General features: G+C 43.4%; 1 protein-coding gene across 1 annotated transcript in view; it reads left to right on the forward strand.

Moving 5' to 3' along the window:
* Positions 1 to 13,548, forward strand: part of LOC146831362 (uncharacterized) — a 1,121,174-nt gene that overhangs the window by 634,057 nt on the left and 473,569 nt on the right. The window contains exon 5 of the mRNA XM_085604146.1: positions 3,928 to 4,156. Within this exon, the coding sequence (XP_085460272.1) occupies positions 3,928 to 4,156 (229 nt within the window). The remainder of the gene's footprint in view (positions 1 to 3,927; positions 4,157 to 13,548) is intronic.

The following is a 13,548-nucleotide window of genomic DNA, read 5'->3' on the forward strand; positions in this document are numbered from 1 at the left end:
ATGGTGCAAGGGTGCCTGTGTTGCAGGCAGTATTGTTTGTGTGCAGGAAGGTACCCTTCCTGCATATAAACAATTCATAGAGGCATGTTCCTCCTTCTACGTGTGCTGCAGAATGCAATACAAGGATACATCTGGTTCTTCATATGCAATCACTACACTGGTTGTGAGGACATATAGATAATACTGACTAAGCACAGACACACCCCCATGAATTTGCCCAAACCTCAGATGGTGCAAACACAAGCCACCGATTAAAAAAAAAGTCATGCATCTCTGTGATGGCATTACATGTATTGCTAAAACAAGGATCTGTAGGATCAAATCATCCATTAGTTAACTTTTTTCACATCCACACTAGTAAAGTGCAGAGCTCGGGTTGCGGCCGACTTTGAGACAAAGTTCACAGCACCGGCCTTTAGCATGTTTATTACTGGCTGAAGTTGGGTACAGCAGTACTGGTGGGCTGAGTTCAAGATCCTGTAGAGTACTGTGACATGTTCAGAAAGGGACTGTTTAAAAAATCAATAAGAAATCCTCCCTCTCCCAGCACTTCATTGCCCTTCCACAGGTGTTCGCTACTGCTAATCTGCAATGCCCAGAACTGGGTATCACCTCTGCTACACTTAGAGGGATAAAGGGTGTTGAATCTCACCCTCTCTGCTCAAACGTTTTGCCTTTACTCCTGGTTTTTTTTTTATTCATATTTGTTAACTTTAGGACTCTGTACACTTTGCCACTGCTAACCAGTACTAAAGTGCCTAGGCTCTCTCCTTTAAACATGGTAAAATTGGCTTATACCCAATTGTCTAGTTTAATTTACTTATACATCCCTAGTAAGGCTGTACTTCATGTACCATGGGGATGTAAATTAAATGCTACTAGCTGACCTGCAGCACTGATTGTGCAACCCAGTTAACTAGCTCTTTAACCATGTCTCAGGCCTGTCATTGCAGCCTGTATGTGCAGTTTTAAACTGGCATTTCAACCTTGGAAAACAACATTTTTGTTGGGCCTAAATGTACTTTTTTAATACATGTAAGTCACCCCTAAGGTAGGTGCTAAAGAGCCCATATGGTAGGGTGTGTTGTATTTACAAGGTTGGACATATATAATTTTTACATGTCCTAGGAGTGAAAAACCCTCACATTGTTTTTTCACTTCTGTGAGGCCTACCTCTCCATAGGATAACATTGTGCTACTTTATTACATTGATTAACGGATAAATGGTGTTTGGGAGCTGGTTCAAAGGTCACGTTTGGTGTCTGAGGAATTGTAATTTAAAACGCTTTTTAATAGTAAAGTTGGATTTTAGTCACTATTCTGAAAATGCCACTTTTAGAAAGTCATCAGGTTCTGGCCCTAACCATTTGGTGCCTGCAGCCTGTTCCAGGGTTGTTATGACAAGGTGTAGTTACCAATTGGTCTCTGTGTATTCCTCCCGCACAGCCGCATAAGAGAGGGTCTTGATGTTGATGGGCCATCCTGACTAGATGAGGGGGGCAAAGCTTTGACCTGAAACACTTGCACTTCAGAGGCACTGCCCCAGCTTACACACGCAGGACTTCATACTAGCTGTGTCTACAGGCAGACTGGGACCAGGAACGGGAGGCAGGAAATTTCAGGCACTTCTGTAGGGGAAAGTCTCTTCTACTTCAAGTGGGTACAGGGTATAAAAAGGAGACCATCAGACTCCTGGACCTGTGAATACGATGTAAGAAGGACTGCTATGCACCAGGCCTTACAAACCAGTGATGCTTTGTGCTTTCAGGCACTATACTTACCTTAAATCTTTGAAAATGCATATCTCCCATTCTACTGATTAGATTTTTTTTATTTTGGTGTCAAACAATTTATGTAAGTTTGATCTATTTTTCTAAATTTGTGGGGGATTTTTTTTTAGTTATGTTTGCACTTTATTACAGTTTATGTGCTGCATAAATACTTTACACATTGCCTATCAGTTCAGCATGGCTGCTTTTGTGCCAAGCTACCACAGTGTTAAGCACAGGTTAATTTTGTGACCTTTGTAAATCACCCTGACAAGGATTGTGGCTGTTATTTGAGAGGCGCTCAAACCCTCCTCTACTAACAACCCAATCTCTCAGAGAGGGTGTCTGGGGAGCATGTGATAATAATATGGAAGGCAGTCAGTGGCCAGGTGAAAGCTCGGTTCATTTTGGGCTTGAGTATCCAAAAGGATTGTGAGCTGAGTCACAGAGACAGCTTCAGTGGTTCATCCACCTCTCACTATGAAGGCTAATACTAAGTTTAGACTACTGCAACAGTGTTGTTGTGACTGGTGTTCTTCCATATTTGAAAAGCTGGAGGAGCACTATTTTAACACCCTAGTCATTGGTAAGCGGTTGCATGTAAGAGGAAGTCGCAATACATGTACTGATTTACTCTGGAAATTTACCAGCATTTGTTGAACAACAGAACATAACACAGTAACATACATAAAGCAGCATAATAACACATTTTAAACATACCGGCATATAATAACAGAACAATCAAAACAGATTGCAACACAACAGCTGCAGCATAATACATCTGTTGGTCTACCCACTTCTTCTGTTTCCATCTAGAGGGGACCTGGCCAGGCAATTCAGGCTAGATTATTCCTTTTGAACAGGATCAAAATGACTTGCATATGGGTGATCTGTTGAGAGTGGTATTGTGGCTGGAAAATTAGGTACTGGGATGCAACCCGAGCAATTTCAAATGGCTGAAATTAATTCAGGCATTCTCTCCATCACCCTATTTTTCTTACAAATACAATGGGTATTACCAGGTGTAGGTCCTGTGCCCACTGTGCATAGGACTCAAGCTATACTTCACTGACTATGCCTAATCTGGCTGAAACCGATGTGGGACTGCTAGTGTTCCTGTCCGAAAGAGACCCGGCTTGGAAGTTAGGCTGGACTGTTCCTTTCACAGCAAGAGCAAGACTGAGTTTTGTACGGCCGGTCTGTCCTGAGTGCCACAGACGGTGAGAAATAATTAACTGGGATGTGGTTTGAGAGATCGCCAGCAGCTGAGTTTATATAAGTATTACTTCCACTCTCTTGTTTGTTGCAATTACATTGAAACAGTTACCACAAAAGTGTTTATTGCAAACAGCTACATCGAATCAAATTGCAACATTTGCTTCTTTGCTTTTTAAACAAATCTTTGATTTTGGTAGTTCATGCACAGCGCTTGGTTGCACAGTGAGGTCAAAGAGACCATTTATTGTCAAATGTACAGAAAAATAATTAGAGGGAACATTGGTGAAGAGTAAAAGTATAATGTTTGGAGGAGCACATCCCAAGAGAGGAGTTTCACGCAACCACTTCTGTAATGAATGGCACATAGTCTAAGCCAGTATTCATATTAATAGTTTAACATAACTTTTATGTCTAAATCTCAGTGAGTTAGTTATGCTGTACATGAATACAATCATTTGTATCTCCAGCTAGATTTGCTCAGACTCTCTCTCAAATACTTAATCAGGCCACTGAAGATTAGTCAGTGTGGGAGTAATTTACAAATGTTTGCATCGAAAGGAGTTGTGCAGGCAAAACTGCACATTTTATTCTGATAAATTATTTTTGATCTACAATCTATAGATATGATATATCCATCTATATACTCTGGATTAACATCTCATTTTTTCATGAGTGAGGCAGGCAATCATGCCTGACACCTGTCTTTAAGAACGAATACATGATCTATTTCATAAGCTTTGAATTCTTCCACCTGGTTAACAAAACGTTTTTCTAGCGCTTTGTCACGCTAATGTAGCTTTTTTGAGTTATCGCTGCATGCACTAATATGTCACTGGCCTTGTCAATTTAAAACATTGTGGACATTGATTTTTGCCTACGTGTGCTTCAGTTAGTTTTCTACATAAGTGAAATTCAGCTACATTTTTTTTTATTGTTTTAGGTACTGTCATGCACAAAACTTGGAAAATCAAAAGAAGAATTTCTACAGTCTGCAGGCCCCCTAGTGGCATCCGCAAAGAAAATAGTGGTTTTACTTTCAGAATCTACGGCTGGGTCACCTTTTGTGTACCACCTGATAATTTTTTGTGATTGGATGAGAAAACTGCCAGTCATCACAATGTTTAATAACTGTTGGCAAAAGCTGCGTCCCACTCTAAAGGCAATTCTTGGTAAGTGTAAACAAATTGCTCTTTTATAAACGTAAATTGAAAGGTGATAACACCACTCAGAAACCTTTTTCTGCCTTTCTGCTATACACATTCACATGTGCACATACACACATGTAGGGGGCCTAATTTTGTTTTTTGGGATTGCAAATATATCTTGAATTATTTGTGGAAGAAAAATGCCTCTATTTGCATGATCACCCCCATGTTTTGGACTGATACTGCTGATTTGTCTTCTCAGTGCACTGGGACTCTGCTAACCAGGCCCTGTGCATGTACTCTGACCCCCTTAAACATTTTGAATTTGGCACTTTTAACCCACAAATAAGTCCCTAGTATATGGTACAAAATGTACACAAGGTCCGTAAGTTAAGTGTCATGACTGCAGGGCATCCACCAGAAACCTAACTCTGCATGTTTAAACTGCAATTTCGACCAGGCAAAATGACTGCTTTTGTAGGGAGCCAGAGATGTGATTTTTTTAAATATTAAACATTTTCTAGTGCTTAGAAAACAATAGTGCCACTATTGGACATTTAGTTGCCTCTGACCAGGACAAAGTCAAAGTTTGAGGCCGACCGCGATGGAGCCCTGTTCAGATACACTAAGCGGGAGACCCTGGTCAAGATTTTACCTTCACACTTATAAACTTTTTGGCAGGGTTTCTCACCAGAGATTGTGCAGCCTCCTCCAGCAGGCCGGATGTAAAGGTATCCTTGTTCAGGCATTCGAGATACTGTTGCTCTAAATTGGAATTAGGACACACATATGACACTAAGTGCGCTGAAAAAGTAACCAACTTTAACCTGACAGAACCATTCTTTGTTTACTTATGTATACCCAGGTTCTGAGGGACCCAGGGCCAGAGTTAAGTGGATTATTCAGGCTGCTTTGATGAGGTGATAGTTTAACAAAGATCTTTGTTAAACTATCACCTCATCAAAGCAGCCTGGATAATCCACTTAACTCTGGCCAATCAGGTCAGAGCACTAGAGGGCTGAATTGTGGCTTACAGACAAGAAAGTCTTATAACTTCTTGTCTGTACATTTTAGGATACATTCAGCAATGGCATATTGTTGTATTTATCTGTACCATTCTAGGCAGTCCTTGAATGTTATTTTTATGACTTCCTGAATGTCAGTTATTATTTAATAACTTCTCGCTATGTTAACCTATGTGCCTGGGGATTTGCAATGGGAAAAATGACTTGGGCACTTTGTACAACATCAAGGTTTATAAAACATCTTTTATAGGGAACCTGCTATACCTACAGGACCCCACACCCCTGGGATACCTAGTGGAGTCTTTAGTGGTTCTGAATATGTAAATATATTGCTACAATGTGGACAGTGAAATGTGCTATTTCACTAAACCCAAGGCGCATAAAACTAATTTTATATGGGTCCTCCTTATAACTACCTAATTACACGCTCCCCTCCCACCCCTGGGAGACATAGAGGAGACCCTGGGATTCTAATATGCCACAAAATTGTAGTTTATTAATTTTTACGTTCCCCAAATGCATAGGTCGATTTTGGGCACAATTTGCATTTTAAAAGCAGTCCTGCAACACAGGGCTGCTTTTAAACTGAACTCAGACTTCAGCAGTGCACACATGCAAGAGCAGGAAGGGCTGCTGGCCTCTAAACTGGCATTCCCTATTATATACTAGATATTTAAAAGTAGTTTAAGTCCCCATGCCCTATTAGGTACTAGGGCCTCATAGGGGAGTTCATGCCAGTCCTAGGTTTATCCTTACACATAGTGTACCCCAGTGCATGTAAGTGTTTTCACTGTACACTAAGTATGTATTTAGCATAACACTGGCCCTGGGCCTGGTTAGGTAGAGCCCAGGGTCAGTTAGAGTCACTTACCACCAGTAACAGTCAGATAAATAAGTTTGGGGAACCCAGGGCACAGGATGACTTTGCAAAAGTATGGTAATTAAAAGTAGGACATATAAAAGTTAATGTAAAACATGTCCTTTGAGTGACAAAGCTCCGAAATCTATTTTAACTGTAGCAGGATAGCTCGTGTTAATTGTAAACTTAAATATGGTAGTCTCCACTTAGGGACCAGATAAAAAGTTAATTCTTGGACTTTTGAAATATTTATTACAATCCCAATTCATTGGTAAAGTCAGATTTGTAACACATATGTTACAAAACATACTTTTGAAGAGTCACCTTTAACCTGCGTTAAGCTGCTAGAAGCCCATTTGCCTGAGTATCCAACTGTTACCCAGCTCCTTGATGAGATGTAAACTGACTCCCTGAGCTGAGACAAAGTCCATGGGTGTGAGGAGAGGTTGACCTTCTCTTGACAGGGGGCCTGGTGGCCATGCCCAGCCCCTTGGATAGCTTCGAAGGATGCCTACGCTATCACTGTCAGATCCTGGGCCTACTTCCATTTTGTCCTCCTATCCAGCCAGGCTCTAATCCCAGTGGAACAGGAGCTGCCCTCAGAACCAGTTTTGTGTAATCACAGAGGAGGGGCTGCTTCTTTCTCAGACCACACCTCTAAGGTGGGCACATGAGCTCTGCAGGAGGGAAGAAAGATTCTGCCACATTGGATTTAGGTTGAGAGGGGTACTCTGAGATTGTTTGCAGTAGGGCCACGGGAATTCCTGCAAAAGTATGTAGGATTGCGCCTGGGAACTTTTTTCCTACTGGCTAGGTGGTGGCCAGGAGTCACCACCCACCCACACATTAGTGGCAGCCACAAATGTAGCACTCCTGGGTACCCGATTCAGCACACTACTGGACCAGTGTTCTTGAAAGAACCCAGTTGACCAGTTTCAACTGAACCTTTCCTGGTGGCTTCTGTGGAGTGACTCCTGACCCCCAAGCATTGTTCCTAAGGTCCTGGAACCCTTGGTTGGTGTCCAACCATAAAGAATTCGAGAATCCGAAACTTTCAGCAAAATGTATGCCTGGATAACTGTTCAGAGACCGGGAGCAACCAACCAGCTGGTGCACCAAGACTGCATGACAGGTGGGCCTCACTTCGCCATAGCTACCCCTACATTCTCCACTCGATGTTTGGAATCCATTGATGCAGAGGCCATTTTGACTCCATCAAGCAGCTCTCTTGATGTCACCATCGATGAGGACCTGTTTGACAGGAAAGACCTCCAAGACACAAAAACTTGAACTTATCATGCAGGAGCTTTTCCTACCTACATGAAAGATTTTCCAAGGCTCCATCTCGACGCCAGACTCCTTAGGCGCTGAAACCCCTTCTCTCGGCACCAGCCCGCTGCCTGCTTTCTCTGAAGGATGTGAAGGAGGTAAATTTCCCACTGGAATGAACCTGGTCCTTGCATGCGAGCTGCGATCGATCAAAGTTGGCCTGCAAATTTACCCTTGTCCCAGTCAGGCGCGACCAGTTGCCTGTGGTAAGCTATTTTAATTTCAAACTTTAAAAATTACTATCTCTGAATCCCCTATTAGATTTTCGTAGTTTTGGTGTCATTTTGTTATTTGAAATATACATTTTTTTAAATATAAATTGCAGCACCCAGATACCCCTAAGGGTGACAGTGTTGTACCATACAAATGCTGATTGATTAAGTTAGATATTGATTTTGTTGTGTTTTTGTCTCTGTAACTGTTTTGGTACTTCAAAATGTTTTACCCAAGTTACGCCTGTCTGCTCTGTGCCAAAGCTACCATGGGTGGATCTTGGGCTTAAATTTATGAAACATTTACTGGACCTAACAAGAATAGTACCATAATTACTTGGGGTGGACTACCATCCACCCCAAGTAGTAATGCACTTTCTCACAATTTGAATTACAGTCCAGTAGTAGAAAACTATTTTGTGATTGCAAACCTTGCGATTCACAAAATCCGGGATCTGTTCAATTGTGTATATGCCTGCAAGTTGGACTTTGCATAATGGGGTCATATTTGTGCTGCTAGTATAGATCTTTGTATATTGTAGTCATTCTCACAGCATGTTATGTTTTAAAGTATTAAATCTTGGTGGAAGTGACCACTAGGCCATATCAATATCTGTGGAATATATTTGAAGACTTTTGTTATGATGTGCTTTTAAGGTTCTTACATCCTTTCCCCAATGATAATAATCTCATAATAATAAGGAACGTTTATTATTATTAAAGAGTATCAAGAGTGGGTTTTTTAATGTGTGCAGTCTTTTTATGAATGAAGCTTCAATTGTAAAAGTGGTAGAGGGTCTAATACCTTTGGCAACATGTATAATGTCAATTTAGTCTTCCCAAAAAGGGTTGTTTGATTGGGATTGTAAAACTAAAAATAAAGGCTGCTGAGCAGGTTATCAGGCATATATAAAAAGTAGAATTATTTGTTATTTTCTTTATTAGAGTAATATAACAAGTAAGCCAACATTATAAGCATTATAAAAAAGAGTTTCAAACTAAGAAGGAGGTTTAAATTCTCTGGAAATATGTAGAAATGATAAAGATTATAGCTTAAAATGCTTCTGCTGCAAGGGAATGTCTCTAATGGAGCCATACCTATTTTAATATTTTGTTTAAAATAGACTTGAGCTGTAACTGATAGTGCCCACCTTGTAGTATGAGGTAAGCTGCTGTGTAGAGATGCGGTGAAGAGTTCAGGCAGTTTGCGCGTTACATAGATTTACATGTGTGCACATTTGTTGAAGGTGACTTAGGGACTGCTTGTCTAACTCAGCCTGGTATCTGTAGTATCCGTGTACAGGAATAGCAGGTATCACTGTTGCAATTGGTCGTGGCCTGCAAAGGTCTTATTATTCAATTGAGAGTCCAAGGAAGGAGAAATAGCCCCTTTCCTCCTGGCCAAAGTTTACACTTTGGGTGAATTTTGCTTATAATGCAACTTTTAATTGGCATGACATAGGAAAATCATCAGTGTGACTTGTCCTATATTTTGCTGGGTCCCAAACTGTGTTCCCTTTAGGGTGCATGCCCTCGAGCCTTTCCTTTTAAAAAGCGAGATCTCTTTTGGAGTGCACAGGTCTAAAATGCACAGAGGGAGACTTACCGAGTGCCTTCCTGATGCAGCGGAGTGGGTAGGTGAGCCACGAAGCTCCGAGCGGGAGCAGAGACACTACACTGTGTGTCCAAATTACTCCGCTGTGATCTGATGAGGCAGCACATGAAAACCAAAGAGGTTTGCTGCCCTTCTCCGGGGCATTAACCCTCAGATAGAAAGAGTGGTAGGTAGCGTTGCACCACACTACCCACTGTAGATAGTTTTTTAGTCACCTGGTCCTGAGGAATCGCCAACTGATCACTTCGTGACATTCTGAGGCGAGAAACATGTTGACCATCTGGAGGTAGAGCAAATTTTTGTCACAATAAAACAAAATAGTCGCTCCCGTCTCTTCCCTTTTTAGTAGGTTGGGACCTTTCCTGAATAAAAATAATCACAAAAGATTCCCTTACCTGTTTTAACCCACACGCCACATCTACACGTCTCTAGGCCCCTCACACCCACGGCACCTATACGGCAAGGAACTAAAGATCTCCGAAAAAGAGCCGCTTTATGGGTGCCCGTCGAGCATTGCAGCGCCGGCTCGATGAGGAGCAGACCCATATGATGAAGCATGACACCTAGCTTGCTGGGTGTGTGAGGGTCCTAGTTCTGACAGGAGGTATCCCCACCACCTCACTACCTTGAGTACACACCAGGTGGCCAACTTGCCACCGAGGAACTCCGTACCTTTCATTGTCTTCTAGCTTAACTCAGGGCAAGTACGTTGGACCTCTATTAAGCCCTAGCTGTCCCTCTCTTTGTTGATTGATAGACTTACCGAGTGCTCATTTAAAATCAGCAGCAGGAACAATTCTATAGATGCACGCCAGCACTCATGGGAGAGCGATGGGGCAGCCGGGGCGGACGTTGTACACGCCTCCGGCTCCCTAATTTATCTTACAGGAGAACTGCTGGGGTGTTTTGTGGAACTAATTAAGCAGCTGATACCAACTGCCTAGCCCAGAACTTGCTTTGCTGCAAACGAGCAGCATATCAATACACTAACCCCCGGACTGAAACAAGCACATTGCACCCATTACATACCTTTGTTACTTAAGGTCTATGCTCAAATAGTGGAGATGCAGAAAAAAACTGGAATCAATCACATGGCTCACAACTTCACATAATGTGTTATACTGTGTGCAGCTATACAAAGTGCAAAAACTGATCGATGATGGAAATGTAGGGATTGGTACTACTTCAGCAGCTGTCGGTCACATCCTCTGCTTTGAAAATCTTACCTTTTTTTCCATTCATTCAGTGACGCTCGAACGTGCCAAACCTGGTTTTGAAATTGAGCGGCTGTCCAGCCCTCCAGCTCCATCAGCCTGGTTTAGCATTCCTCAGACAGAATGCTTTCCTCCTGATATAATCCTGTTCATATCCATTTGTACACAACATTTAGATTTTTGGGAAATAAACGTGTGTGCAAAACTCATTGTTATACACCATGACCCCATGATATTATAGCAATACAAAGAATGGGAGAGGCAATGTTATGAGAACACAAGTTCATAGGGTGTAAATCCCACAAATAATGCACGAAAACAATTACAGAAATGTTGAGTCTTTCACGTTTAAGTTTTGTAGATCCTTTTATTCTTTATTGACAATACTATGTTTATTGACTATGTTAGATATTACGTGCTCAATAGCCAGCCACCTTTCACGGCCATCCGGTGCAATCGTGTCACTTCCAATGTAATATCTAACATAGTCTGTTCCTGGAATGGGACAGTGATCCAGCACCTTTGCATATGGAATAAACACATTTATGCAGACTCTGCGGTAAAGTTTAAAGGTTTTTGAGAAAGTGCTGTTTGAATTGAGCTCGCATCATATGGACTATAGTTTGCGGAGTGTGCGCATGTTATTTCTTTGCCCGGAAGAAGCCCGCAAGGGTGAAATGCGTTGGCTGTTGTATTGTCAATAAAGAATAAAAAGGATCTACAAAACTTAAAAGTGAAAGACTCGACATTTCTGTCATCGTTTTCGTGCATTATTTGTGAATTTGTGTTCTCATAACATTGCCTCTCCCATTCTTTGTATTTCTATGTTGTGTTTGAAACCATAATAGGTGGCTGGTTTCAGGAGGTGGGCATTGGTTGTTAGATACTACACAGAATAAGACATGTAGTTTCTGCAGCAAGATATACCCTGCCGCGGTTTGTTGTATGTAGTAAATTCCTATGATATCATATACTTAATCTTCCAGAAGTTGCTTGCCTTATTGTGGGAAGTTTGCTAAAATTTTCTTTACCTGTGTGGGGGAAACCTTGGGGCTGGTATTGTCTGTCCGCATGATGTGTGATTCCACAGTGTGGCCTGTGTTTGGTGTGTGACTTACTCCACTGTTGGATCGGTGTAACATGGCCTGGTCACTACCATAGCAGATGTGTGTATTTTTTGTGTGACTGAGCATCCAAAAGTTGTCACCTGTGGCTGCACCAGGCAATTGTACATAGACTTATGCATTCAAGTGACCGATTGTGATTGGAACCATTAAGCCTGGGCAAGATGGCCGCTGACTGACGCCACGGAAGGCAGCACTGACCTTCCTCTCCCTTGCGAGTTCCCCGCTGGCAATGGCGATTAAACTGTAAAGGATATGCAATGCTGTTTTTGCACCGACTTCGCCATGCTCCCATCGAGTCTCCCGCTGAGCCCTGAGCTTCCCGGTTCTTGCGTTAAGTAAAGCCTGAGGAGCCGGGCTTTCTCGCCGTATAACCTGCCGGATCTCCTGCGTTACCGCCATAGTCCTTGCAGGAGGTCCCACAGCTGCGCACAGTTCCCGTCGCTGCTCTTACTGATCGTGCAGCGCGCTATTCTGCCTTTCCGACGCTGGCTGTGGTTGTGGATGAAAATGGCACCAAAAACGACAAAAAAATCACAAAGAGCAAGGTGCAGTGAATAAAGATCCGAAAGATCTGAACGAGGCAGCTGGAGGGGCCAAAGGTCGTAAAGAACAGATGAGAGAGCAACCGGGGGGACCGGTCGTGGACTCTGGGACAAATCAAGGACAGACACGGCGCGGCGGCCCCAAAAAGAGAGGTGAGGAGGGCAGAGTGGTTGATGCTGGTGCAGCCGGAGTAGCAGGTGGGACAAGATTACAGACGGCTAATGCTGTTGAGGGCGCTCTGCACCAGCCATCGGTAATGGAGGCATTTGGGATGTCAAGCATGACAGCGGCAGTCCCTGGGAGCAATACGAGTTTATCTGTTTGCCCCCCTGCTTTGACTACTTTGACTCACAGGCGTGCGACCTGGCTCAGACTACGCACAAGACGGTTCTTTCTACTACCACTCAGGTGCATTCTGGGTCTGGTAGTTTTTCTTTTGATCTTCTGCCCCAGCGGGGTAATAACACTGAGCTGGACCCAGAGTTAAGTAGTGTGAGGCAACAGATGGGGCAGTTGGACTGCATTCAACGCTGATGTTGGAGGGGGAGAACCCTTCGATAAGGGCCTGTGTGATGAGCGCCCACAATAACAGCCGGGGCAATGGCAAGGCGATAAATAGGGATGTAAGCGGCTTTCGCAACAATATTTCAACAGGTGACACGAACGCAGAAGGCGAGCTTGAGGCTGCGGTTTCGCTCCCCCAGATAACCCAGGGCAATCTGTGTACATCCGCTCAGATTTATCCCAATGTGGAACCATTTGATATCGAGCCTGGAAATATGAGCAACACCTCCAGGGAGCTGGACAACAAAGGGCCTGGTTCCACCTGACCAAGTGCTCCTTTGTTCTCACCGGACGGCGATAAGTTTTTTTCATTGAATGATGACTCTGACACATCCCAGATTAGTGAGCAGGAATCATCACAGGAGAGTGTCTCTGGAGAAGAGTCCCCGGATACGCCGAAGCAGCATCTCAGCCAGTCCAAGACTTCCAGGCGCCGTGCCAGGACCAAAGGTCGATCCTCTGACTCAACTAGCAGACGGCTTGAATGGGATTATTCCGCTTCAACTCTGACAGCCTGCCCTGGTAGCGGGCTCGGTGGGCTCGGTGGGCTCGGTGGAGACATGGGCACAAGCGGAGCCAACAATCCTGGCAGTGCACCTCCACCACCGACACTGGAGTTGCTCTATACAACTCTTAAACAAATGCAGGGTGAGGCCCGGCAGGAGAGTAAGAGGTCGCAACTCGTTACTAAGAAGCTTCAAGGGGCAATTCGCGTGACAAATAAGCTATGTTCTGACATGTCCGAACAAATAACCCATGTAGAAGCACGAACTGTTGCCGTGGAGGAGGAGGTTGAGAAACTGCATATATTTAAAGCTGCTCAGGAAAAACATTCACGGGATGTGGACTGGAAACTCGAGCACTTCGAGAACCGGCAGCGCCGAAATAATGTCCGGCTGCTGGGCCTTGAGGAAAATGTGGAGAGGGA

The sequence above is a fragment of the Triturus cristatus genome, chromosome 5_1 (assembly GCF_964204655.1).
Source record: "Triturus cristatus chromosome 5_1, aTriCri1.1, whole genome shotgun sequence".
Lineage (NCBI taxonomy): Eukaryota > Metazoa > Chordata > Amphibia > Caudata > Salamandridae > Triturus > Triturus cristatus.